This window comes from Polypterus senegalus, chromosome 5 (assembly GCF_016835505.1).
Source record: "Polypterus senegalus isolate Bchr_013 chromosome 5, ASM1683550v1, whole genome shotgun sequence".
NCBI lineage: Eukaryota > Metazoa > Chordata > Cladistia > Polypteriformes > Polypteridae > Polypterus > Polypterus senegalus.
Window position 1 is genome coordinate 195,713,388 of NC_053158.1, and position 27,812 is coordinate 195,741,199.

The 27,812-nt window shown below is 42.0% G+C and overlaps 2 protein-coding genes across 9 annotated transcripts in view; one reads left to right on the forward strand and one right to left on the reverse strand.

Moving 5' to 3' along the window:
- abi1a (abl-interactor 1a) overlaps positions 1-20,786 on the forward strand; it is a 206,051-nt gene extending 185,265 nt beyond the window's left edge. For 5 of the 8 annotated variants that reach the window (XM_039753906.1, XM_039753900.1, XM_039753901.1 and 2 more), the window contains 3 exons: positions 7,063-7,149; positions 12,326-12,511; positions 19,384-20,786. In XM_039753906.1, coding sequence (XP_039609840.1) covers positions 7,063-7,149; positions 12,326-12,511; positions 19,384-19,559 — 449 coding nt within the window. In that variant the 3' untranslated portion in view covers positions 19,560-20,786. The remainder of the gene's footprint in view (positions 1-7,062; positions 7,150-12,325; positions 12,512-19,383) is intronic. The other 3 variants (XM_039753907.1, XM_039753902.1, XM_039753908.1) reach the window with 1 other exon arrangement.
- Positions 20,787-21,233: 447 nt separating this feature from the next.
- Positions 21,234-27,812, reverse strand: part of pdss1 (prenyl (decaprenyl) diphosphate synthase, subunit 1) — a 29,734-nt gene continuing 23,155 nt past the window's right edge. Inside the window, exons 9-11 of the mRNA XM_039753909.1 lie at positions 27,137-27,250; positions 24,522-24,602; positions 21,234-21,703 (exon numbers count right to left, since the gene is read on the reverse strand). Of these exons, the coding sequence (XP_039609843.1) occupies positions 21,593-21,703; positions 24,522-24,602; positions 27,137-27,250 (306 nt within the window). The 3' untranslated portion in view covers positions 21,234-21,592. The remainder of the gene's footprint in view (positions 21,704-24,521; positions 24,603-27,136; positions 27,251-27,812) is intronic.

Genomic DNA, 27,812 nt, shown 5'->3' on the forward strand with positions numbered 1-27,812 from the left:
AATCACATTTTTCACAGGTTGCTCACAAGCATGAATGGCATAAAACGATTTTTTGTTTTGGCACACACTTCACACTGAGCACTGAATAGTATAAGTTTAAAGTTCTGTCTTGAACGAATGCAAGCTTTACAACTTCATCACTTTATGGGATATACAGAATATCTTATGTTTTATGTTCTGATGGTGTGTGAATTTTATTGTCCTACTGGAGACCTACTATATTAGGACATTCTGGTGAGGGTGTCAACTGAATTATTACCAGACTGACTACTTGCAATATTGTTAGTAGTCTGATGGCAATTATCGTGTTTATTATTACATGTAGCAAACTACGTGTAGGTTTAAAGGTTGATTTTTAAGAATTATTTTAGTAGTGTTGCGTTTCATAGCTCTCTATGTCAGGTGATTTCCCCAAGTAAATACAGAGCAATTCATCATTGTTGCCATATACAGGTATTTGTTTTATTAGATATGTCAGGGTTGGGGGTAATTATTTCTGATGAAATTATTCCATACCTGTTGGTGAGCTTCAGTCGCACAGTACACAGTGGCAAGAAAAAGTCTGTGAACCCTTTGGAATGAAATGTGGTCTGATCTTCATCTTAGTCACAAGTATTTCTTAGTCTTAGATCCTCCCATGTTACATAGCATATCGGGCAGCAAGCATCCTCCACTATTTTCTGTCTTTGGTAAACATCTCGGCTTCCCAACTGATGTTCAACACCTTCAGGCCTTGTACCAATGTTCTTCTCCAAATGTTCCATGGGCATACTTTAGGTCATTTGGCATCAGAAGGTACTGTACACAGTTAATTTCTGTCTTTGTCTATACTTTCCCAAATACAATATGGTTACACTAATAACACACATATAACTATAGTATTTCATGCATTTACAGAAACATTCACAGTGTGTTGTGGAAAAATGTCAGCGACCCCTTAGATTAAATAGCTGGTCAAACCTTCTTTGGCAGGAATCACTTCTAACAAGTGCTTCTCTTAGCTGTGGGTCAGACTTAAACAACATTCAGCTAGAATTTGGGACCATTCTTCCTTACAAAACTGTTTCAGCTCAGTCGTACTGTAGTGTGGTTCTGTGGTGTCACCCATTGCATGTCTTCACTCGGGTCCTAATCTGGGATCCTGAGGTGGTATCATGTGTTGGGTGCGGCAGTGTGCTGTATCAGTGCATGTTCCTAACCTCTCTCTCTCTCTCTCGAGATGTCTGGTGTGAATGGCTCTTTTGAGGTCATTTTATCGCATCTCCATTGAGTTATGGTCTGGGCCACTCCAAAAAGTCATTCTGTGGTACTGTGATGTTTAGGGTCATTGTCCTGTTTCATCACCCAGCATCTACTGAGCTTCAGTTGGTAGACAACCACGCTGACATTGTACTGTTGGAGCACTTGATAAACAAAATTAATTTGTCCCTTCATATTGGCAAGCCGTCCATGCCCCGAGGCGGAAAAGCAGCCCCAAGTCACCAGCATACTTCACCATTGCAATAATGTTTACATGTTGTAACGTGGTGCCCTTTTAACACCATTTGTAATGCTGTCTATTCTTATGAAACAGATCAACCTTGGGTAAATGAGTGTCCTAATCTGGTGGTTTGTCATGTGGTGGTTGCAGCAACGTGCTATTATCAGTGCATGCTCCCAACCTTAACCTCCAGAGGGAATTAGCTTCCTTCTTGGTTTCCTGCCATGGATACCACACCTGTTCAGTGTTTTATGTATTATAGCTGCATGAACCTGCTGCACCAAAGTTCTTTGAGCATTTAGCTGTTACTCGGGGGTTCTTGTTTACCTCATTCAGCATTCTGCATTGTGCCTTTCCAGTCCTCTTGGCTGGGCACCCTCTTCTAAAGAGGGTAGCCGCAGTACTAAATAGTCTCCATTTATACAAAAATTGTCTGAACTGCTGAATGCCTAAACTCAACAAATCAACATTTCTTGATCATAGCTCTTCTGAGATCTCTTTTTTGTAATGAATGCTTCACATCAACAGATGCTTCTTGTGAATAGCAAGCTCAAAATATTTGAGTCTCTTTCTTTATTGATTAAAGTAACCGTAAGCCACACCCCCACTCTTGTTCCATTGATTGGACTCCAGGTTTGCCGACTCCTGACTCCCGTTAGCTTTTGCTGAAGTCATCAGCGTAAAGGTTCACAGACTTTTTCCAGCCAACACTGTGAATGTTGGGAGTGATGCAATACAATCATTTGTGAGTTGTTCATTATTATAACCAAATGTATGCATAAATTTCCAAAAGGCTCACATACTTTTTCCTGCCACTGTATATTGCAACAGAGTTTAGCTTTACTTTACCTACACAAGCAATACAAATTTATTTCTCTAGAACTAAACTAGAGTAAGTGTAAAATAAAATGTTTCTGATAATTGCTCTGTGATATTCTGCCCGAATGAGATCGACCCCAGATACCTAATTTACGAAGGCTACACTGCATGTTCTTTTTCCCTTTTTGTGTTTATCGGAGAATACATCTTTGTAACCAGGACCCAGGAGACGCCCCGGAAAAAATGGTCTCATTTTCAGGGTTTGTGTTTACATCTGTACAGAAAATGTTATATTTACTTATTTCTCCTTTGTGGTCTCCTACAAATGGCACAATGTCTGTTTTTATTGTTTTTACTTTCATGTAATATCACCTGAAAGGAAATACGCAATGCCTGGTACTTTGTTTAGCAGCCTGTCTTTGTGGTTTCGTAGTGGGTTAGGGAATAGTTGCCAGTGTAGTGACAGCTCCACGCTTCATTTTCATAAACAATATTTTAGTCCAGGTTGAACGGTTGCACATTATGTGTTTATTTTCCTATTATAACATTTTCTCCTTAGTTCTAACTAAAAACTCTTATTAAAATTTGATTTTTTATATCATTAATTTACTTAATTTTTGAGATGTTTAAAATGTAGTTTGCTGTTTATTTTAGGTTCGTATGCATAATCCATAAAGAACACAAAATTGTATCTATAGACTATTGGAAATTTGTGTTTACAAAAAAAAAAAAAAAATAGTGTGTGTACCATTAGATATCAGTCAGGATTCATTACTGACTGTCATGGCTGGGGGGTCGTTACACAAAACCTCAGTTTATTGTGCCACCGTCTGCTACTCCTCACTTTTTCCATACTTCCGAAATCCAACCCTTATCTGCATCGTACCACCGACTCCCAACTCCGGCTCTTCTTTTTGGAATTAGACCAATATATTTACCATGACACAAGCACCTTAATATGTTAAAGGCTGTACAAATGCCCTGGTGCTGTTTTTATATTATTGGTTAAAGAAGTTGTTGAAGGTGTTATGCTTGTTTAATCCAGGCCAGGGTTGATAGTGAATAAATGGGCAAAATTGCATAGAATTTCTGCTCTCTCTAGGAGTAGTCATCCATCGCAACTACTTGTAATACTTCCGAGTAATGGTTAAGGATCTGCAGACTCCTTTTGCTTCGGCCAATGTCTACTCCAGTGTTTCTCAACCTGTGCGTGGCACCCTTACAGGTAGGCCGCGGCCAACTCCAGATAAAACCCCCTGTCCCCTGGGTCTGATGGTCATGATCGATTCACAGCAGCAGCATCACAAATGGATCACGGCCGATCCTGGATGACCTCCTCAACCCCACCTTCTGACGATTGTGCCTGATTCACCAAGGAGGTGACGGTCATCTAACACTTTGACGCTCTGGTGATCGTTCAAAAAACCCTTAACCCCCAAACCCCCATCCCTTCCACTTTGACGATCGTGCCCAGTTCATTGAGGAGGAGGAAAAGGAGTGGCAATCGTGCCTCATTCATCCAATGCTCTGATGATCATGCAGGACACCAAACAGTTTGACTGCCTCACTCACCCCACTCAGACAATTGCGCTAAATTCACAGAGGGGTTCGTGAACACAATGGCATATGAAAAATTGTGTCATGACACCGCAAAGGTTGGGAAACACTAGTCTGCTCATTAGGTCATTATGAGTAAACCACTGGATTGTGGTGATATGCATTTGAGGACATCACAGAAGAAATGACCGATTTACAAAAAAACTTTGGCCTTAGATACAGTAAATATAAAAATATTTGGTCACTTGCTTAGATTCCCTTTGTAAGGACCTGCTTGACAGTCTGTTGATATTTGAGGTCAAATTAATGGATTAATTCCGGTCCTTTTCAAACCTTCACATATGCTTGTTATTTATCCATTAGGCATTGCCACCAAGAGTTTGAGAGCTGCTTTTACGAAAGCTTTGCTGTGGCATGTCTGTATTATAATAATGGTATTAAATCGCAATAATACATCTTGCTGAAGAAGTAACATGTTAGGGGGAAAACAGGCCCACACTATTGATGATTTCTGCAATGAAAACTGCAGTTTTGTTTTCATGTTGTGCCATGGCCTAAACGTTTACACTTTATTCATAGTTGCCTCACATTTGGCTTTTGTGGACCCTTCACAACCTTGATTGTGTGTTCTGGGGTCTTCCAGCTTTCCAAGGACTTATAGTTTCACTTGTTTGATGACTCAAAATTGGAAGGATATGAGTGAAGGTAGATCAGTGTTCGCCGTGACCCGGGGCTGAAACAAAATGAACACATGCGTATTTCCTTTTCAGCGGAAAAGCCTCATACTGTCAACAGATGCTTTGATTTACATTAAGTAAAATTTTCAAATTATATTCTGACAAAACATATTTGTATTTGTAGAAGACAACATGCTCATTGGGCCTGAATGGGTCAGCACCTCGTAAAAATAAAATTAGAGTAGCAATCTGCCAGACCAGCTCCCTTCACTTGTCCCCAGTTTATTTTGCAATGTGCTTATCTGGCAGTCATTCTGAGGTTTTGTGTCTGTGTGCGTGTTCTTCACTTGCGTTTTGTGCTTTATTTAATGTATTAAGAGTCAAGTGTTTCTTTAAGGTTTGCTGCATCAATATGCTTCAAAAATTGTTTTGTGATTTGTGAGTCTAGGTCTAAAAAAAAAAAGTTGCCACCTCAGTTGTTTGTCACAGCCATGCTGATTAGCTGATGGCACTGAGGGAGAGGCCTGGGCATCTGTGTGTCACACTGGAAAGATCTTTAGTTACAAATGGAGAGTCTGTGTCGGCCAGGATTGTAGTCAATCGAGTCACCGATGTGACCTTGAAAAATCTGAACATTTGTGGCTTTTCTAGACTAACCGAAAGCTCTCTCTTTTTTTTTTTTTTGGTAATCATTTTATTAGTTGTTTTCTAAAAGAAGAGTTTTTGAGAGCAGTCAGTGAGATCACAGTGCGGGATAAACTAATCCAAGGCAAAAACGCACAAATGTAAATAGTGTAAGAAAAAACAAATGGTTAAGAAAAATCAGTTTTAAAAAATGACCCAAAAAAAGAAGTGGATCTTGAAGGTTAGACTTGAACACAATAAACAGTTGATCCTCGTGACCAGATGTCATCAGACCTCCAGGCTAGCATTCAGTGTAAGCAAATGAGAAGTCCCATCAGTTTAAAGACCTCGTTTGTCTCAGATTTTCACCACAAGCGTCTATGCCCAGTAAGTATTCAGGCAGTGGAGGTGGAAGTGGTGCAGTGCTACACATACTTGCAGGTCCACATCAATCACCAGTCTGGAATGGTCTCGCAACAAAGAGGAACCATAGAAGAAGGGGCAGAGCAGGCTCTTCTTTCTTAGAAGACTGTTTTCCAACTCTCAAATACCAGAATGATTTAATGACTTAAAGGAAAAAAAACTAGAAAGGGAGAAAAATTCCTGAGTGGGCTTAGTCCTTGTCACACTGAGACACTATAAAGGCGCATTGCTGTTTGTATGTAGTAGCCCCCATAGCTTTACACGACAAACGTCTTCTATCGAGTAATTCGTTGGTGGAAAGTCCTCAGTGCCAATGCATCTAGACAGAAGATGGGTAGCATTGTTCATAAAGGCATTCGGTTTGACCAGAGTGCCAGTCATGAGAGGTTCAGACACCTGCGGGATATGTTACGATAAGATAGGTTATGCTTATGGCAAGATATAGCAAATATCTTTATAGTACATTTATTATATTTCCTGTCTTTGAAGTTGTTCATAATGATACTCAGTTTTGTCTTCATTCTCTCTTCCACTGCTACCTCCAGCAGGTCCAGAAGGCGTCATATAACTAATCCTGCTTTCTTAATTAGCTTGGTGATTCGGTGGGCCTCCCTTCAAATGATGTTACAGGCCTGGGACACCATACCAGCTACCACAAAGTTGTAAAATATGCCAAAGATGTCAATGCCAACATTAAATGGGGTACAATCTCCTAAGGATAGAGTCTGCTCACTCTGGCCTTTCTCTTGTAGGTCCTCTGTGTTACAAGACCAGTCCAGCCGGTCACTTATGTGGACTCCCAGGTGTGGAGACTCTTTGTTGGGACAAAAGTCAATCTATCCGTTTCTTGTTTTTACTGATGATGTGTTACAGACAGTTCACAAAGTTCTCCACCTGACTCCTCTCTTCTGTCTCATCCTCCAGGATTTGAGAATTTCTGCAAATGACATGACCGGCTCTTAACATTTATAGCCCGTGTTTTTCTGAGAACGTTGCCTGGTGCAGTAGACTAGTATGGTTTGTTAATGAGGAGGTCTTAAGAGGCAGAAGCATACAACACTATATTTTTTTGGAAGGAATGTACAGTGGATATCACCAAGATAGATAGATACATTTTTGACATACACACAGCTCTGCAGGGGGTTTTAAACTTCACTTTCACTGCAGGTAATTTCTGAAAAGTCATGTCAAGCAGTTTCTTCACCTTTCTGACACTGCCTGAGATGTTTATTCAGGCAAATTGTAAACCTGCTTTCAAATCGTAATGGTGGTGGGAATAACATCTGAGACTTGAGACCCCTAAGTGTGTACATCAAACTTGAGTGCTACAAATTCAGTGAGAGAATGCGACGTCCTGAAGGTGTCAGACGCGGGTGGCTCTTCGGTTGAATTCATGGATGCCTTTGTTCCCTGTGACTGACCTCTGCTTCCGTTTGTCTCCTCCTGTCTCTTCCCTGCCCGTTTTGTGTTGCTGCTTTCAAGTGTCTGTTGCCCCTCCTCCCCCTCCAATGCCTCAGCTGACTCCACAGATCCCTCTGACAGGCTTTGTGGCCAGGGTGCAAGAAAACAGTAAGTCTAAAAACGTGCCTTGAGAGTGAGTAGCATGCTTCCTTCTCCGTGTCATGGTGTCTTCTTGTCCACTTCATTTTTATAGCTAGTTCTTCTGATGCTGCTTGTAGTTCATCTCTTGCTTCTTAAAAATCTCCTGGTGAATGTGTTTTAATTTTTATTTACTTTTACTATGTGACATTTATTATTCTTATGGAACTACTGATCCACCTTCTGAACAAGTGGACACCTGTTAGTAGCAGAATGGGATGCTTGGTAATGGCGGAGGCCAATTGAACTTGGTCAATGAGGAAGGACCCTCAAACGTTTTTGTCTCCACAGTCCTTTCGCTTATCAGTTAACAACTTTGTTTCCATGAAATATTTTAGTTCTGTTAAGAGCATTGCAAAGGTAGCCATATACATACCTGAGGGTAAGTCAAAAATGATCCATAGATACTTTTGAAAATGAATACAGAAACAATATAGAATTTACTTGAGTATCGTTTAGCGAAATAAGTAGCGCATGTAATCTGTTGGTCACATGCCCATCTGCCTTTTGGAATAATCCACTCAAAAATGGTACCTATTTTATATATTATATATATATATACTTTACTTACCTCATGCAGTTTGTAGCGTTGCTCAAGAAAAAATGTTAATTTTTATGTTTTCATGAAGAAAGAATATAGTTTCTGATAGAATGGCGCACTAAAAATAGTAAACTGTATCAAAAATGTCCATGAAAAAGTCACCCGTTACACATGTTGCATAATCCATGCACCAAGTCATTCTGTTGGAGGCTCACAACATGTGAAAATGTGCACTTTTTTGCTTAAATTTTGTTAAAATAACTCCAAAACAATGAAAGTAGTCCACAAACAAGAAGCCCCCTTCACATTCGGCCTTGCGGTTTTGAATTAAAAACGAGACTCTTGACCAATAAATGAGGGGGGAAGGCGGGTTTTCATTCTTAGATGTCTTCTATTGTTTGTCATTGTCCAGTGCTGGTCGCCATTGGATTCTTGAAGCACCAGCACCCCACAGAACCACAAATGACGGCATGCTGCCCTTGTGTAATGCAAACAGAAAGGGGACGGCTATACTTATGGCGACTTAACATCCCAAAGCTTTCCCACATTAGTTTGGACAGATAAACAAAGCTCTCACACTCACACGTGCAACTACCATTGCAGTCGATGATTTGAAAAAATGTACATCCATCCATCCATCCATCCATTATCCAACCCGCTATATCCTAACTACAAGATCACAGGGGTCTGCCGGAGCCAATCCCAGCCAACACAGGGCACAAGGCAGGAAACAAACCCCGGGCAGGGCGCCAGCCCACCACAGGGCATGCAAACACACACCAAGCACACACTAGGGACAATTTAGGATCGCCAGTGCACCTAACCTGCATGTCTTTGGATTGTGGGAGGAAACCCACGCAGACACGGGGAGAACATGCAAACTCCATGCAGGGAGGACCTGGGAAGCCAACCCAAGTCTCCTTACTGCAAGGCAGCAGCACTACCACTGCGCCACCATGCCGCCCCCATTATCCAACCTGCTATATCCTAACTACAGGGTCACGGAGGGTCTGCTGGAGCCAATCCCAGCCAACACAGGGCACAAGGCAGGAAACAAACCCTGGGCAGGGTGCTAGCCCACCACAGGGCACACACACACACACACTAGAGACAATTTAGGACCACCAATGCACTTAACCTGCATGTCTATGGACTGTGGGAGGAAACCCACGCAGACACGAGGAGAAAATGCAAACTTCATGCAGGGAGGACCTGGGAAGCCAATTGTGCCGCCCTAGGCTGTTTATGTGCTTCATTGTAATCGTGCAAGAAGGAGATGAATGAGGGAGGCCACCACAGAGCTGGGACTGGGGAGAAAATGCAGACAACAACTGTTGCATGGCTATGTTACCAGTCATAGGTTTATGGGGAAAGTGGCAAAGAGAGAACTATTTTTTAAATAAAATACAAATGACATCTTAGCTAGAGTCTGCCAGAAGGCACAAGGGAGACTCTGAAGTTAGCTGGAAGAATGATCTCGGGTCTGATAGGAGTGAAGATTCAGCCTTTTGCCAATAGCTCTAAACACCATGTTACACTGCACATTGCAGTGCTACCCACTGTGCCGCCCGAAAAATGTACAGTGGGGGAAAGAAGTACTTGTTCCCCTGCTGCATTTGAAAGTTTGCTCACTTACAAAGAAATGAACAGTCTCTCTAACTTTTATAGCAGTTTTATTTTAATGGAGAGAGACAGAATATCGACCAAAAATCCAGAAAAAACACATTACATAAAAGTTATACATAAATTGATTTGCGTGTCATTGAGAATATTGAAATATCTATTTGATCCCCTACAGCCCAGCCAGAATTCTAAATCCCGCAGATTGGCTGTGGGCCCACGTGGCACACAGATTACAATCAATCTATTGCAGATACTCCTGATCTCAACTCATTTGGTATATAAAGCACATGTATCAGCCTATATAAAGTTTGCTATTCAACATCTGGGCCTGAACTTGTGTATTCTTAAGCAGGGGTACACTGCAAGATGTCAATCCATTACGAGGTAGTGTGTTACCAATGGTGTTCTTGGTGGCTGCGGTGGTCCCAGTTGCCGTCAGATCATTAACAAGCTCGTCCTGTGTAGTTTTGGACTGATGCTTCACCTTTCTCATGATCATCCTCACCCCATTTGGCAAGATGTTGCATGGAACTCCAGAATGAGGGCGATTGATGGTTATTTTGTATTTCTTACAGTTCTGAGTAATTTCACCAACAGTTGTCACCTTCTCACCAAGCTTCTTGCTGGTGGTCATGTAGCCCATTCCAGCCTTGTGCAGGTCTTGCCCCTGACATCCTTTGACAGCTCTTTGGTGTTGCCCGTGGTGGTGGAGAGGTTGGAATGGAAGAAATGATTCTGTGGACAGGTGTGCTTTATACATATAATGAAATTACAGACTGTTCATTTCTTTGTAAGTGAGCAAACGTACAAATTCAGCAGGGGATCATTTCTTATTTCCCCCCGACTGTAAAATATTATTGTAGTTACATTTTGGCTTTCCGTTCTGTATAACTTGCACCTGAAAGAAAACTGATTGAAACCATCAAAATCATGAAATTTAGCACCTCCTACTGCTTAAAATATGCCATTAAACCCATAATATTTGCCTTTTCACATTCCAATACAGAACAGTCCATTTTGAAAATTACAAAATTTTAAGTTCGATATAATCAGTTTATTATGTCTTAAGACTTTCTCGTTATTGACCCTAAAAGCTTAAATAAGTGTACTCATTTCATAGATTTGTACTGATATGCCGTATTCTCTCCTCCGCTGCATTGTACCGTTTCACTTCAAACTCCGACCACCGTATAAACGTAACTCCGCCCCACTGCCTCTCCTGTCACTGGTCGTCTTCTGTGACATCATGGAGTTTATCAATTAGTTCATCATTCAAGAACGGCTGGCACCATATCACACAATTTGTGTTGGACCTGATGACAACACAGTGACTGCAGTTGCTGGACTTTGACATGAGTTTATCACATTACGTGACTGGAAATCGTAGGAGATGACCGGTTACATGAGGCCCTCATGACTGCTCAGCACAGTTTCAAGCTTTCCTGTTGCAGCTTTAATGTTCAATGGAGTCTAGCTGCAGACCTCCAGAGCTCTGTTCTGTTGGTGAGGCATTTAAATTGTAGACATCCAGTGACGTTTAGCGGCCTACGCATTACAAATTTGTGATGTGCGATCCGCACAGTCATTTACGTCTTTCACAATGCGCCCATGACTATAATCCAACAACGGGAGGCACGTCTACAATTCAGATTCTCGGCCACGTTTGAGTGAGCCCATTTTTTATTCACGGGAGTGTTTTCAGTATTTGGTTCGTTTACAAATATTTTAGCAAAAGTGCATGCGATTATGAGACACGAGTAACGTGAAGATTATTTTCATGGATGATTTTTGCTTGTTAATGTCCAGCCTTTGTCACCTTAGACTCCCATTCTGTTATTATTTCTGCTCTCCATGAAAATGAGATTAAAACATTTTCTCAGTCATCACTACAAATGACACGGGGTAAGTAACATATTATAAAATCTCATTTTGGGCTGGAGTATCATTTTAAAGTAGGATTTAGTGCTTAGTTTAATGAAGAAATGTAACGCACACTGCAGGCAGCTTACGGACAAGCAAGGCTACGTCCACCTTAATGCGTTTTTTTTTTTGTTTTAAATGAAGACGATCTTCGTCCACACTAGCGGTTTCATGTTGTTCACGAATGTGTATCTGCGTACGTTAAAACAACCGAAAATAGTTTTCTTTCATGAAGGGCCACGTAACGAGCAGGATCCAATCGGAGAGCAATTAGTCTGTGCTCTTCACTGTCCTTTTTGTAGCCTGGAGACCAAAACTGCGCACAGGACTCGAGAGGAGGTCTCACCAGTGTGTTATAAAGATTGAGCAGAACCTCCTTGGACTTTCAACCATCCACACTGCAACGCCAAGTTGTTGTTTTCAGAAATATACAGTGCGGCTCTGCAGAGTCTCCATTTTCAGACCTTAAGGAGGTACTGTGGACCAAAGGTGAAAACGGAGATGAATGTCTGTTTTTAAATGGAACCGTACTAGTGTGGACACAGTGTAAGATGTGTTTTGCTTGTTTGAACTTCTCGCGTTTATAACGAGTCGTTCGGTTGGACTGTGCTCTTGGACTTCATGACGTGGATGTTCACGGCGGGCTCTTCAGACTAGAAGTGAACATCCTGTTTCAGCTGAACTGTAAGCTGCCAGTGAAGGAACATCGTGACACAAAGCAAGGATCAAGTTAGACGAGCTCTGCCATTCCCTACCTAGCATCTTATCGGGTGGATTGAAGAGTTTCTTGCCGTCGGGGTGTCCTATTGAATTTCCAGACTTTTCACAGCATGTCTTCTAATGAACGGTACCCGAATTGAGTACGATAGTTTTACTAACCAGCATCCAGCCGTAGACTAGTTGCTTTCTTTCTCTTACTGCATGGTGAACTTAATGGCTGTCTTTGGTGCATGTAGAGCACACAGGTTTGGCTTCTTTATTCCATATCTGTGGGTCTCCACTTGTTGCTGGGCCGTGTAGCGTTTTTGATTTAAAATTGTATTTATTTTTTAATTGTTTCAGTTGCCGACAGCCCCACACCTCCACCGCCTCCACCCCCTGAGGACATGCCAATGTTTGATGACTCGCCACCCCCTCCGCCACCACCCCCCATTGACTACGAAGATGAGGAGGCGGCTGTGGTCCAGTACAATGACCCCTATGCTGATGGTGATCCCTCCTGGGCACCCAAGAGCTACATTGAGAAAGGTGAGTACGACTGGGCAGAGGGGGCAAACAGAGAAACGGACAATTACCGGAGACACTCACGGGAGCCAAATGGGGTGTTTGGGATTATCAATGCATGCGAGCTAAAAGTTGAGTACACCCCTCACATTTTTGTAAATATTTTATCATATCTTTTCATGGGACAACGCTGAAGATATGACACTTTGAGACAATGTTAAGTAGTCCGTGTACAACTTGTATCACAGTGTCAATTTGCTGTCCCCTCAAAATAACTCAAGACACAGCCATTAATGTCTAAACCGCTGGCAACAAAAGTGAGTACACCCCTAAGTGAAAAATGTCCAAATTGTGCCCAAAGTGTCAATATTTTGTGTGGCCACCATTATTTTCCAGCACTGCCTTAACTCTCTTGGGCATGGAGTTCACACGAGCTTCACAGGTTGCCACTGGAATCCTCTTCCACTCCTCCATGACGGCATCACGGAGCTGTTGGATGTTAGAGACCTTGCGCTGCTCCACATTCTGTTTGAGGAGGCCCCACAGATGCTCAATAGGGTTTTAGGTCTGGAGACATGCTTGGCCAGTCCAGCACCTTTACCCTCAGTGGTCGTCTTGGAGGTGTGTTTGGGGTCGTTATCATGTTGAAATACTGCCCTGCGGCCCAGGGAGAGGGGATCATGGTCTGCTTCACTATGTCACAGTACATGTTTGGCATTCATGGTTCCCTCAATGAACTGTAGCTCCCCAATGCCGGCAGCACTCATGCAACCCCAAACCATGACACTCCCACCACCATGCTCGACTGTAGGCAAGACACACTTGTCTTTGTACTCCTCACCTGATTGCCGCCACACACGCTTGACACCATCTGAACCAAATAAGTTTATCTTGGTCTCATCAGACCACAGGACGTGGTTCCAGTAATCCATCCATGTCCTTAGTCTGCTTGTCTTCAGCAAACTGTTTGCGGGCTTTCTTGTGCATCATCTTTAGAAGAGGCTTCCTTCTGGGACGACAGCCATGCAGACCAATTTAATGCAGTGTGCAGCGGGCGTGTGGTCTGAGCACTGCCAGGCTGACCTACAACCCTCTGCAGCAATGCTGGCAGCACTCAAAAGACAACCTCTGGATATGACGCTGAGCACATGCACTCAACTTCTTTGGCTGACCTTGGCGAGGCCTGTTCTGAGTGGAACCTGTCCTGTTAAATCGCTGTATGGTCTTGGCCTCCGTGCTGCAGCTCAGTTTCAGGGTGTTGGCAATCTTCTTATAGCCTCGGCCATCTTTATGGAGAGCAACATTTCTTTTTTTCAGATCCTCAGAGAGTTCTTAGTCATGAGGTGCCATGTTGAACTTCCAGTGACCAGGATGAGAGAGTGTGAGGGCGATAACACCAAATTTAACACACCTGAGCCCTTATAACACTAATGAGTCACATGACACCGGGGAGGGAAAAATGGCTAATTGGGCACAATTTGGACATTTTTCACTTAGGGGTGTACTCACTTTTGTTGCCAGTGGTTTAGACATTAATGGCTGTGTGTTGAGTTATTTTGAGGGGGACAGCAGATTGACACTGTGATACAAGCTGTACACGGACTACTGGACATTGTATCAAAGTGTCATATCTTCAGTGTTGTCCCATGAAAAGATAGAATAAAATACAGTGGAACCTCGAGATACGATCACCTCTGTATACGAGAAATTCAAGATAAGAGGAAAGTATGAGCGAAAAATTTGGATCTAAATACGAGCATAAAGAGCCACGAGCCAGGCTGTGGGTATGCGTGACGCATTTCCCGATCCGCCTCGACTCGGGGATTCACCCAAGCTGACGCTGCCCATCCGTCAGCTCACTCAGTGTTCCTTGTTCTCCCGTAGCGCGAGGATCTACGCGTTTGTGCGCGTGTGATTTCATTGGTTTTTTTTGCATTTAACGTGAAAATAATTATTCCACGATGCCTCTCAAGAAGATTGTTGCCTCAGATATTGCTGCAAAGAAAAAAAAGGAAGCCATGGCTGTTGAAATTAAGAAAAAAATCATAGATAAACATGAGCGTGGTGTAAGAGTAAAGCAACCTGCAACTAAAAGAAAGTTAAGTGATTCTGACCCAGAACTTGCTTCCAGTGGGCTAAAATTCCCAAGAAGAGGGAGCCTTCCTGAATCAGAGGGGGACTCTCCTTCCCCACAGTAACCCGTTTTATTTACCAGTGTTATTTATTAAAGGTAAACTACAGGTATATATTATTTATCAGTGTTATTTGTTATGAAAATTGATTTTTATGTTGATATTTTTGGGGGTGCGGAACGAATTAACTGGATTTCCATTATTTTCAATGGGGAGTTTTGTTCTAGATACAAGAAATTCGCTATACGAGCTCAGTGCTGGAACGAATTAAACTCGTATCTCGAGGTTCCACTGTATTTACAATAATGGGAGGGATGCACTCACTTTTGTGAGATACTGTACAAGTCTGAATCGCCCAGAACTGTTTGAATTTTCATAGAAATCGATGCCTGTCTATTTATTTTTTTCTTGAGGTGCCACTAAATTGATGTAAAAATACGACCGAGACGTTACTAGTGCTGCAGGTGGCTATTAAAGCTTGAAATGGCCGACTTTTAATATACGAGGTGTGGCAGAAAAGTAATGAGCCTGATTTTTTATTTACCAAAGTTTTAATTTTTTCCAAACATCAATGTTATCCCCTTCAAAGTAGTTCCTTGGGCAGCTACACACCGATGGAGACGTTGTTCCCACTGTTGGTAGCAGCGCTGGAAGTCTTCAACCGGTATGGTCTTCAGCATGTCCGTTACACTCTTTTGGATGTTTTCTAAAGTCCCGAAATGCGTCCTTTGAGGACATTTTTCAGTTTAGGAAAAGGAAAAAGTCACACGGACTGAGGTCAGGTGAATAAGGGGCTGGGGAACCACAGGAATGCCTTTTGAGGTCAAAATTCTGTTATTGTGAGGTTTTTCAGCACCATTTTGGCACAGACCTTTCGCATGTGCAAATGTTCAGTCAAAATTTGATGAACGGTAAATCTGTTCAAATTTAATTGTTCACTCAACATTCTTAATGTTAAACGACGGTCTGTTCTCACAAGAGTGTTCACACGTCCGATGTTTTCATCGGTTTTCGAAGTTGAAGTCCTCCCTGAACGGTGTTCATCTTCAACGTGTTTTCTGCCTTCCAGAAATGATTTGTGCCAGCAAAAAACTTGAGCCCGGGATAAAGAATGTTCCCCACAGGCCTGTTTTAACTTTTCAAACGTCACACTTGCCGTTTAATGGCACAACGTTGCTCCAAATTTCGCTGTTCCATTTTGCGTGACACACAACCAGAAACACAACTTCGCTAATAGCAGTCACAAAAATCACGTAGTTAACGGAAGGAGGTGAAACTCGACTGAGCTATGGAGGGTACTGATACACGCGCTCTATCAAGGACAACAGCGCAGCGTTGCCAGATCGCTTGCAGTGTTGCCAGTCTCATTACTTTTCTGCCACACCTCGTATTACTTCAGAGATGACTGCCTCGATAGCAGCAGCTACTACTTCACTGTCCTAATGGCAAACTCTTTTAGCTCCCCCATAAATGCTAATTGGTTAAATTAGATAAATTTTATTAATACCAAGGGGAAAAATTCAGGTACTAGATAGAGAAACCTTTGAGGTGGTGTCCGCACCGTTGAAACCTGCAGTTCTGTTCACTCGGAGTGCCTCTCATAAAATGGCCAAAACAAAGCAACGTTCTCAGGAAACACAGCAGGCTCTTCTTTTAGAACAACCTGGATGAGAACAGGCCATTCAGCCCAACAGAGCTCGCCAGTCCTATGCACTTAATTCATCTAAAATAACGAGTCGAGTTTTGAAGGGACCCTAAACTCCTACTGTCTACCACACTACTGAGTCTGTGGTTCTCTGTGTGATGAAAACCTTCATCATGTTTAAAACTTATTAAGTTTCCAACTGTGTCCCCGTGTTGTTGATGGACTCCTTTTAACGTCACCGTCTCGATCCACTGGACTGCGGGCGTGGAGTCCCCATATTACAAAAAAAAGACATAGCAGCCCTTGAGAAAGTCCAGATATGAGCGACTAGGGCTGATTCCGGGGCTGAGAGGTCTGAACTATGAGAAGAGGCTGAAGGGTTTGAACCTTTTCAGTTTAAGCAAAGTGGGTTGGAATGATTGAAGTGTTTAAAATTATAAAGGGGGTTAGAAGAGTGGATCGCAGCTGTTACGTTAAAAGAACTTCTTCAACAAGGACCTGGGGACACGGGCAGAATTTGTGCAGATCTTAGTTTTTCTCTATGCAATGTTCTCTATGCAAAGTACAATAGACACACACAATGTGTCCAGCAGGGTGGAGAGTAGGACTTTAGCAACCTTCAAATCTTGACGTGATGTTACTTTGGATCGGGGTGGGCAATGTTGGTTACTGGAGGGCCGCAGTGGCTGCAGGTTTTCTTTCCAACCCAAATGCTTAATCAAAACCCAATCTCAGACCTCATTTCATTTTATGGCTCGTTCGTCTGCAATGCAAGGTTCTTATATCGTAGATTTTTTTTCCTTTCCAAGGATGATATCAAAATGATTTGAAGCCTAAAATGCATCATTTTCAGTCTGTCACATTTTTCTATTAAGTGTTTTAATAAATCAAACGGTGCATGATGAACACACAGAGGTGTAAATCGAAACACGCGAGATGGTGAACTGCTGACTGCTTTGGCATTTACATCTTACTGCTAATAAGGAGCCATTAAAACAGTGAATGCAGCTGTTTAAGATTGAAATAAGCAATTAAGGGTTGGGAACCTTAGCAAACAAGACCACCAAAAAAATGTCACTTAAATCTTTGAGGGCTGAATATTTTTTTCAAAAAAAATAGCACACAATGCACTGGTTTCACACAGAAATCGACATAAAACGTCTGCCGCTACGTGGCTGTTGGTGCCCGTTTGGCATCTCTGGCAACAGTGACTGTGCAGGGGCGGCTCGATGGCCAGCAGGAATCCACGGCGGGCCGGCTACCTCTCTGTCTTCACACAGCAGGTGGGTGACGGTGGCAGCCGCACTGTGTCGCAATACACAATACAATTTATTTTTGTATAGCCCAAAATCACACAAGAAGTGCCACAATGGGCTTTAACAGGCCGTACCTCTTGACAGCCCCCCAGCCTTGACTCGATAAGACGACAAGAAAAACTCTTGTAGGGGAAAAAATGGAAGGAACCTTGGGAAAGGCAGTTCAAAGAGAGACCCCTTTCCAGGTAGGTCAGGCATGCAATGGGTGTCAAAAAGAAGGGAGTCAATGCAATACACGACAGAATACAGTATAAAAATAAAACTTTTAGAAGTATGGAGCAGAATTTAACAGTAGATGATATCCCATAATACGATTTGGATTTGTTTAGAGTCCTGGAGACCTCCGCCATCAGGCTGCCTCACCCTTTTGGCCATTTCACAGCTGAAATAGCGCTAATCCAATGAAAGGACCCCTCTTTACCATGATTCCTGTGATCCTCCATCAGGGATGACTTTACCTTAAACATGCAAAACAACGTGGCAGGTGGGCAGTGGCACCAAGTGCCAAATTTGAGTACCAAGAAGAGAAAAAGAAGAGGTGAGGGTTAGTAACAAATTCTAACTATCATGTTAGTTATGTTTTAGTGCTAATGACTAACATCAGAGATGTACAGTTAATCAGCAGCTCTAGTCAGGGTGTGCTAAACTGAAGTAGTGAGTCTTCAGCCTGAGAGTGAAGGGGCATCTCTTATAGTAGCAGGCAGACCAGTCCACAGTTTAGGGGCCCTGTAACTAAAAGCTCGACCTCACGCTGTTATTTTATTAATCATAAGCAGACCAGCATCTTGAGATCTTAATGTGCGCTCTGGTTTGTGAGTCATGATAAGTAAGCTGGACCTCGGCCATTTATTACTTTCTATGTTAAAAGGAGGATTTTGAAATCTGCCCTAAACTTAACCGGAAGTCAGTGTAAGGATTTAAGAACTGGAGTGATGTGTTCGTATTTTCCTGTTCTTATAATAATTCTTGCAGCAGCATTTTGGATTAACTGGAGGCTGAATAAAGAACAGTTTGAACAGCCAGTGAACACCACATTGCAGTAGTCAATCATACTAGAAATAAATATATTTTGTTCAATATGGTTTGTACTTTGTCATCATAATTTGTGGTCCTCCTAGGCGAACGCTGCTGTAAGCATATCAGCTACATGAACGTGTTCAGCACCACGATCAGCTGGGGACTGATAGCCTGATGCTGGTACCTCACTTTTGTTTTCGCTCTCCATCCCCAGACCACCTGCATCAAACTGAGTCCAAAAAGTCAAGAGTGCGATTCGGCGATAATACGTAAAACGTCCATGGAGTATTCTGCTGTGCACATCTGCTTTAGTCTCGCCAGATGCTGATGCCATTTCAGAGGATGTTTGCTCTTCACTACTCACGAGGTCAAATCAACAATGCTTCGTAACTTTCCTTTAATCAAAGAGAGTCGAACTAAAAAGTAAGAGCGAGTTTTGTCGCAGTTTACAGCCAATTACCGTCCTCTACCCCTGAATTTCGACAAAAGTTAACATCAGCCCTGAAAGAGTTAAGCAATAATTGACTTCTCTTTAAGAAACTGGGTGGGAACAAAAGTCTGCAGCCACTGTGGCCCTCGCTGCACACCCCTGTTTTGGACAATCGAGGTGAATACAATGGAAATGCATGATGGGTTGAATGAACATTTTAAAACCCTGAACTGTGTCAAGCCAGACTGAGATGAATACCAAAAAACACGTAAGGAACAATTTAAAAGTGAAAAGTAATTATTGGTGTGGAGGTGTTTTTGCTGACCGAATTTGAAATTTTTGTCTCCATTATCCAGTTGTTGCCATCTATGACTACATAAAGGACAAGGATGATGAGCTGTCCTTCATGGAAGGTGCAATCATATACATCATCAAGAAGAACGACGACGGCTGGTATGAGGGAGTCTGCAATGGAGTGACTGGCTTGTTCCCTGGAAATTACGTCGAAACCATCATGCATTACGCAGATTAAGGTGGTTTTCTAGTGGGACTTTATATTTATTCAGTCATATCTATAAATGAAAATGGAATAAATAAAAAGCTTAGCTACAGTAAGTGCATTAGGGTATGACAGAATGTTCTTTTAAAATTGCAAATAAAGCATCTACTTATTTTTGGGAGGGTTTGGGGAACACGTGGTATGATTCCGTATCGGTAAACCTCGCTTACTTCAAACGTGTCCCAATGGTTTCAAACCAGGCGTCGTCATCGTAATCCACTGCTGTACACCTTAGGAGCAGCTACTGTCGATGGTGTGTTTCTTTGGAGCGCGTCTTACAAATCATGATGAGCTAGGTCATAAGTGCATACCGTATGTAAAGTTGGGATGTGTTTTATAAATCAGGTTTTAAATTCTTCTTTTTTTTTTTTTTGTTTTTTCTTCTTTCCGGTGTACACTGGTAACCGGCTGCTCGGCTAATGGCGCTGGAGGAGCCAGCCGTTACTTCAGAAATATACTTATAGCATGCATACAGACGAGAATTTATTGTAATCTGTCCTAGTTGGGGTTTTTTTTTTTTTGGTTGTTTCTTTTTAAATTCTCAGTTTTTTGGTTTGTTGTAATATATAAAGTGACTGCTCGCACTAGATTATTTTGGTTTTCTACTTTTGGTTTTTTTTTCCTCTTTCCGAGAATGAAATGTAAAAAGCATTTAAGTGGACTTGTTTAACTGTCTTCAATTAAAAGGCCTCTTATATTTGAAATCATCACATTTAGCAAAATGAATGTTACGTAAGTCTGTGGTTACACATTCAGTTTGCCTTTAACAAAGATTTGGATTTTTCTGAAAAGTTAACTCTGCTGCTGCTGCTAATGTTTAGAAGAAGAAAAAGGGCAAAAATGACAGAACTAACGTGTTTATCCGTGTAATTCGTTTACTAAGCCGCTAAGCGTCCAATCGAGTTTGACAGGCTGAATCAAAGCATGTTTGATACATCATCACAGTTACGGACCACAAATGGAGAGTCCACCCAAAAAGCCAAACGTTTGCTCGGCCTCGTCTTACCGATCACATTCGACTTTTTCCGCCATCGACTTTTGCGTTGCGGTAGTGTTGGGTCGAGAAACGGCCGATGAAAATGTTAAAACATAAGTTAACAACACTCTTGCACTGGAAGCATTCATTGAGTTGTGCCAAAATTAGGGTCAAAGGGGGCCAAAACAAAAAACAATTTGTATTGATTTTATATATATATATATATATATATATTTAAAAAAAATATATATATATATATATATATTTTTTTACATTTTTCAGGGCGGAGTTTAAAGTTGAAAATGCCAATGATGTTCATGACATGATTTGATCATGTTACAAAAAAAAAAGAAGAATTTGGTATTCTGACTGGTCAGGATGTGTTGATCTCCCCAGTACATTACAATCAAAGCCCACCACTCCGTGAAGCTCACTGAATGACCACTAATGTTATCATCGCTGGGTATTGAAGCTAACGATGCCTTGATCCAGTACTTTGTCTGCTTTGTTATAATGTCTATTGGTCTGTATCAGTTTTCGTCACAATAATGAAAATTCTCTATCTTTAATTTGTATATAACCTGTTAATTGAAATTTATGTACAGTCTTTTATAATAAATCATTCTCCTACAGTAGATTTGTACCACTGTTGTGATTAAAGATGAGAATTCTTTTTATTTTCTTGTAAATTTTATTTTTTTATACAAAGATTTCCTTATGGCTGAAGGCCTGGATCACCATCCACATTTTTATATAAAAGTACGAGGCCTACTGAAATTACAAAAATATGCAGCAGCGAGGACGGCTCTTAAATAATGTAAACAGTCCGGCTGCCTTTGGGTGGGCCGGACAACGTGAGAGGCTACATGATTCAGCCAGCAGCGTGGATTTTCAGTTCAAGGACACGGTCATTAATCGATGCTTATGTTACACATTTCCTCCACTGAACGCTCCACCAAGGTATCGTATAGCTGCCTTTAACAGAAGAGTCCGTGCGGACGTCACTTGCTCCGTGTTAGGATGGTCTCTGTTAGCTGCACAAGAGCGTCTCTCTCCGGGGAAGGGCATAGTTGGCTGATCTGCCGTATGGCTTCTTGGCAATAGCGCTGGCGAGGTAGCTCGTCTGCTGGACTCCGTCACTCTAAAGGGGAAACGAACACAAGCAATCAAAAGAAACGCTTGGCAGAATTACAAGAGCACATTATAGAAGGTAACAGAAAGACGTCTGCCACTACTTGGACTAGCAACTCACGGCTCGCAGCTATTGACGAGAATCTGGCAGTCTTGTTGGGATGAATGGCCTGTTCTGATTATAATTGTTCTTAGGTGGATATAATAACTTTCTTAAGAGTGTGCGTATGATTCAAGCGTAATAAATAATAGATAACCAGTTTGTTCTTAAGCTTTTCCCACTTCCTTGTGGAGTCTAAAATAGCTCGGCCCTGCACCTCCTCTTTATCTGTCTATCTAGATGAGGCACTATATAATAGATAGATACTTTATTAATCTCAAGGGGACATAAACATACTCCAGCAGCAGCATACTGATAAAGAACAATATTAAATTAAAGAGAGATAACAATGCAGGTATAACAGACAATAACTTTGTATAATGTTAACGTTTACTCCCCCGGGTGGAATTGAAGAGTCGCATAATGTGGGGTCTCCTCAGTCTGTCAGTGGAGCAGGATGGTGACAGCAGTCTGTCACTGAAGCTGCTCCTCTGTCTGGAGATGATCCTGTTCAGTGGATTCTCCATGATTGTCAGGAGTCTGCTCAGTGCCCGTCGCTCTGCCACAGATGTCAAACTGTCCAGCTCCATGCCAACAATAGAGCCTTCCTTCCTCACCAGTTTGTCCAGGCGTGAGGCGTCCCTCTTCTTTATGCTGCCTCCCAGTACACCAACCATCTGATAGAACATCTGCAGCATCTTATTTAGTCAGACCGTCTTCCTTCAGACCTTCTTTTACTTTGGCCTTCCTCACTTTCTCATCCCTCTTTTGCCCACATATTCCTCGTCTCTCCTCACCACACGTCCACACCACTTCAACTTCCTTTCTTCGACGTCTCTCTCACTTTTGTTGTGCCTCTGATCGTCATTATCTTATTTTTTGTGACTCCACACATCCACCTTTCTGCCACATCCAGCTTGCTCTCTGGCTGCCCTCCCTTTACTGCCCAAGTCTCAGCTCTGTACATCACTGCTGGTCTTCAAAACCTGACCTTGAACCGTTGCCTTAATTCTTCCATCACACAAAATACTCCCGATGCCCTCTGCCAATTGTGCCATCCTCGCTGCACTGCACTGTGGGGCTTATCTCTGCGTCTAATTGTCCATCCCAGGATGCCACTGATCCTAGATATTTAAACCTATCCACTCTTATCAATAGCTCTTATCTGTCTGCAGTATGTGACTCTCTAAACCAGGGGTGTCGAACTCTGGGCCTGGTGGGCTGCAGCTGCAGGTTTTCTTTCTAACCCGTTTCCTAATCAGCGAGCCGTTTCCACTGCTAATTATCTCCTTTTCCTTTCATTTTAAAGATTCAGTCCTCAGAATTGATTCTTTTCTTCATTAAATGACAGCCAAACAGAAATGAGACGTGAAACGAGCCGACAGATGACCAGCTACATTGCAACGTCAAGCTCCAACCAGTTTCTTAATGAGAAGCCAATTCTTGCTGTTCATTAAGCCCGTTTTTTTAATTCTGTGGCCTTTTGCTGCTCTCATTCTGCCACAGCAGACGTTTCCAAAACTGTTGGATTTTCTGTCTTTTCTAAGAACACCGTCAGTGTTTTGGTGAGCTGAGAGATCAACTTTAGTGAGACCTTTCAGATATTGTGTGACGGGCACAGGTGAGCTGGTCAGGTGGCGGCTCGTTTTGTGTCTCGTTACTGTTTGGCTGCTAATTAAGGAAAAAGAGACAACTAAGAGGCCTGAGTCAAGTGAATTAAAACTAAATTAGCAGCAAAAACTGGTTACTAATGAAGAGAAAGGTTAGAATGAAAACCTGCAGATACTTTGGCCCCCAGGACTGGAGTCTGACATGCGTGCTCTAAACAATGGACATGGCATGGGGCAGGGAGGACTTCAGCATGGAAGTCATTCATTTCTGCACCCATTAATCAATGCTAATAATAATTACATTCATTTAGCGCTTTACGTAGACAAGAGGGGAACCACTTCAATGTGCAGCGCCCACCAGGATGATGTGCCAGTATGCTCACCACACATCACTTAATAGGCAGTGAAGGAGTGAGAGAGCGCCAACTAGAGGCAGAAGGGCAGTTTAGCCAGGACATCAGGGAACACCCTACTCTTTCCAACGGATGCCAGTGTGTCTTTTATGACCACACTGAGTTAGGACCTCAGTTTTGCATCTCATTGGAAGGATGGTGACAATTCTTACAGCACAGTGTCCCCTGGGGCATTGGGACCTGCACACGGCCCACAGGGTGGTCACCACTACCAGCAGGAGCCCAAGCTTTCCTGGTTTGTCTCCCATCCAAGGAAATGGCGAGGCCATTAAATACATTTATTAGCTGACAATTATCCCTTCATTGTATAGGTAGATAGAACTTTATTTGTGTCCAGAGATGATCTTGGCTTTTAACAGAAGCTCCTGAAATAACTAAGTAAATGCAGTCTGAACGTGAACACCTCAGAATGACTAAAAGGGAAGAAAAGAAAATGTTGACTTGGCAGTCTGAGTGAGGTGTTCATTCTACAGGCGAAACTGCCGTTCGTATAAAGGAGCCCACGTCTACGTTTCACTCTAAAATCCCTGATCCGAGCTAAACACATGCGACACTCAGAAGATTATGTGCCATGTTGCCTAACGTACATGAAGCAGTTCCCATCACTGACTTCCTTTACGTTAACAAAAAGAAGCATCAAAATTAAATGCAAGCCCACCACGGCTCAGTAGTTAAGTACAATTCAGTGAATTCTCAGCTACTAACCTGCATCACGTACTGCCAGGCACGCTCCACATCTCCAGCCGAACTGAAGCGCCTCATTATCATTGCATGCAACTCTGGAAACTTGGAAGGTTTAAAGAGAAAGCAGGTTAGGCTTGAGTTTGCTTTTTAGAATATCGTCTGTACATAAAATAGTCAGATAACATTAAAGGCCCACTACTCCCTGCAAGATTGTTCATCACTCGCATCATCTGACTGAGAATAGCATTTAAAACTGAAAACAAGAGACGCGTCTTTATGCGCGTAGAACCGAAAAGCTTTGCTGAAGTATCGGCGATTGTGTGGAGCCTATAAAATGTGTTTTCATCTTTTACCGTTTTTATAAAACACTAAACCCCAGTGGATTTCATTTTGACACCGATTAACAAAAGAAAAAGGCTCTTTGATGTCAAACAGATATCTGCAGTGCTTGAAAACATTTACAGACAGTCTTATTCCGTTGATCAGTGTCAAGCTGATGATGAAAGTTTACAAAAAAAAAAACAAAATGTATATAAATAAAATGAAACATCCACATTGCTCAGATGCCAGGAAGTGAAGTGGCGGCCATTGTTACGACCTGACTGGCTAAAACAGGACAAAACAAAAGTGCGAACACTACAGGAGTTCTTCTCATCTACACATTGTGTTTCTAAACTGTGACGATACAGCTAAGGTTACACTATGAATTACGATGTCAAATACGTGAGAACAGTTAGAAATGGGTTTGACTCCTCCATTAAAGTGACAAACCAGTGTATGCAAACAACCGCGGAAAAACACAAAGGCGGCTTATTTCATTACAAAACGTGAAAGAACAATTGTACATCAGAATGAACATTATTAATTCATATAATTTTTGCCTTTTTACAGTGGTGTGAAAAACTATTTGCCCCCTTCCTGATTTCTTATTCTTTTGCATGTTTGTCACACAAAATGTTTCTGATCATCAAACACATTTAACCATTAGTCAAATATAACACAAGTAAACACAAAATGCAGTTTTTAAATGATGGTTTTATTATTTAGGGAGGAAAAAAAAATCCAAACCTACATGGCCCTGTGTGAAAAAGTAATTGCCCCCTGAACCTAATAACTGGTTGGGCCACCCTTAGCAGCAATAACTGCAATCAAGCGTTTGCGATAACTTGCAGTGAGTCTTTTACAGCGCTCTGGAGGAATTTTGGCCCACTCATCTTTGCAGAATTGTTGTAATTCAGCTTTATTTGAGGGTTTTCTAGCATGAACCGCCTTTTTAAGGTCATGCCATAGCATCTCAATTGGATTCAGGTCAGGACTTTGACTAGGCCACTCCAAAGTCTTCATTTTGTTTTTCTTCAGCCATTCAGAGGTGGATTTGCTGGTGTGTTTTGGGTCATTGTCCTGTTGCAGCACCCAAGATCGCTTCAGCTTGAGTTGACAAACAGATGGCCGGACATTCTCCTTCAGGATTTTTGGTAGACAGTAGAATTCATGGTTCCATCTATCACAGCAAGCCTTCCAGGTCCTGAAGCAGCAAAACAACCCCAGACCATCACACTACCACCACCATATTTTACTGTTGGTATGATGTTCTTTTTCTGAAATGCTGTGTTCCTTTTATGCCAGATGTAACGGGACATTTGCCTTCCAAAAAGTTCAACTTTTGTCTCATCAGTCCACAAGGTATTTTCCCAAAAGTCTTGGCAATCATTGAGATGTTTCTTAGCAAAATTGAGACGAGCCCTAATGTTCTTTTTGCTTAACAGTGGTTTCGTCTTGGAAATCTGCCATGCATTTTGCCCAGTCTCTTTCTTATGGTGGAGTAGTGAACACTGACCTTAATTGAGGCAAGTGAGGCCTGCAGTTCTTTAGACGTTGTCCTGGGGTCTTTGTGACCTCTCGGATGAGTCATCTCTGCACTCTTGGGGTAATTTTGGTCGGCCGGCCACTCCTGGGAAGGTTCACCACTGTTCCATGTTTTTGCCATTTGTGGATAATGGCTCTCACTGTGGTTCGCTGGAGTCCCAAAGCTTTAGAAATGGCTTTATAACCTTTACCAGACTGATAGATCTCAATTACTTCTGTTCTCATTTGTTCCTGAATTTCTTTGGATCTTGGCATGATGTCTAGCTTTTGAGGTGCTTTTGGTCTACTTCTCTGTGTCAGGCAGCTCCTATTTAAGTGATTTCTTGATTGAAACAGGTGTGGCAGTAATCAGGCCTGGGGTGGCTACGGAAATTGAACTCAGGTGTGATACACCACAGTTAGGTTATTTTTAACAAGGGGCAATTACTTTTTCACACAGGGCCATGTAGGTTTGGATTTTTTTCTCCTAAATAATAAAAACCATCATTTAAAAACCGCATTTTGTATTTACTTGTGTTATATTTGACTAATGTTTAAATGTGTTTGATGATCAGAAACATTTTGTGTGACAAACATGCAAAAGAATAAGAAATCAGGAAGGGGGCAAATAGTTTTTCACACCACTGTACATACAGTGACAGCTGATTGAACTACTCTGGTGAACAGAACAATCTTTATTTCCAACAACTCCACTGTAATGAATTAAAACTAAGAGGGACACAAAAGGATGAACTCATTAAAAACGCTAGTAGGCATCACTAGCTGCTTACCTGCTGACACGCAAACAGCACCGGCCCAGTGGCTAAACCGAGACGAAGGTCCGCTGCTGAAGGCTTTCCCAACTGGTTAGCAGAAGACGTAAAGTCCAACATGTCATCTACAAGCTAAAGATCCAGAGGCTGTATTAATTTTCCTTACATATTTCCAGATGTTTAACAGAAATAAGTTATAAATTGCACTATCCTACCCTAAAATTATTATTTTTTTTAACAACCAATGTGAGGCCAGCCCACCTAACACCTAAGATAAAGGGTCATTTCTGGAGGGTGGGACTGAACCACATGTCTGCCGCTGGGGGGTCCCGAGATGTTTTGTCGTGTGGTCGGTGTGGCAACGTGCTGTACAAGAAGGTGCCTGCTCCCCGACCTGACCTGACTGTTCCTTAGCATACATTACATTATCTGAACCAATTTGTACATCATCTAAATTCTGGTCACTCACTGGAGAAAACTTCTTATAAACATTACAGCTACTGTTAGGCAAAACTGATGCATAAGGCTAGAGATCATCTAATGATCACCTCTGTAGAACTAAATATCTTAAAAGCTGTTAGTTATTGGGGAGCAAAGGTGAGCATTTCACCACTCTGCACAACAGCATATTTTTTATCTTGTTAATCTTATCTAGAAATGATAATCCAACCATTTAAAGGTCCACATAATCCAG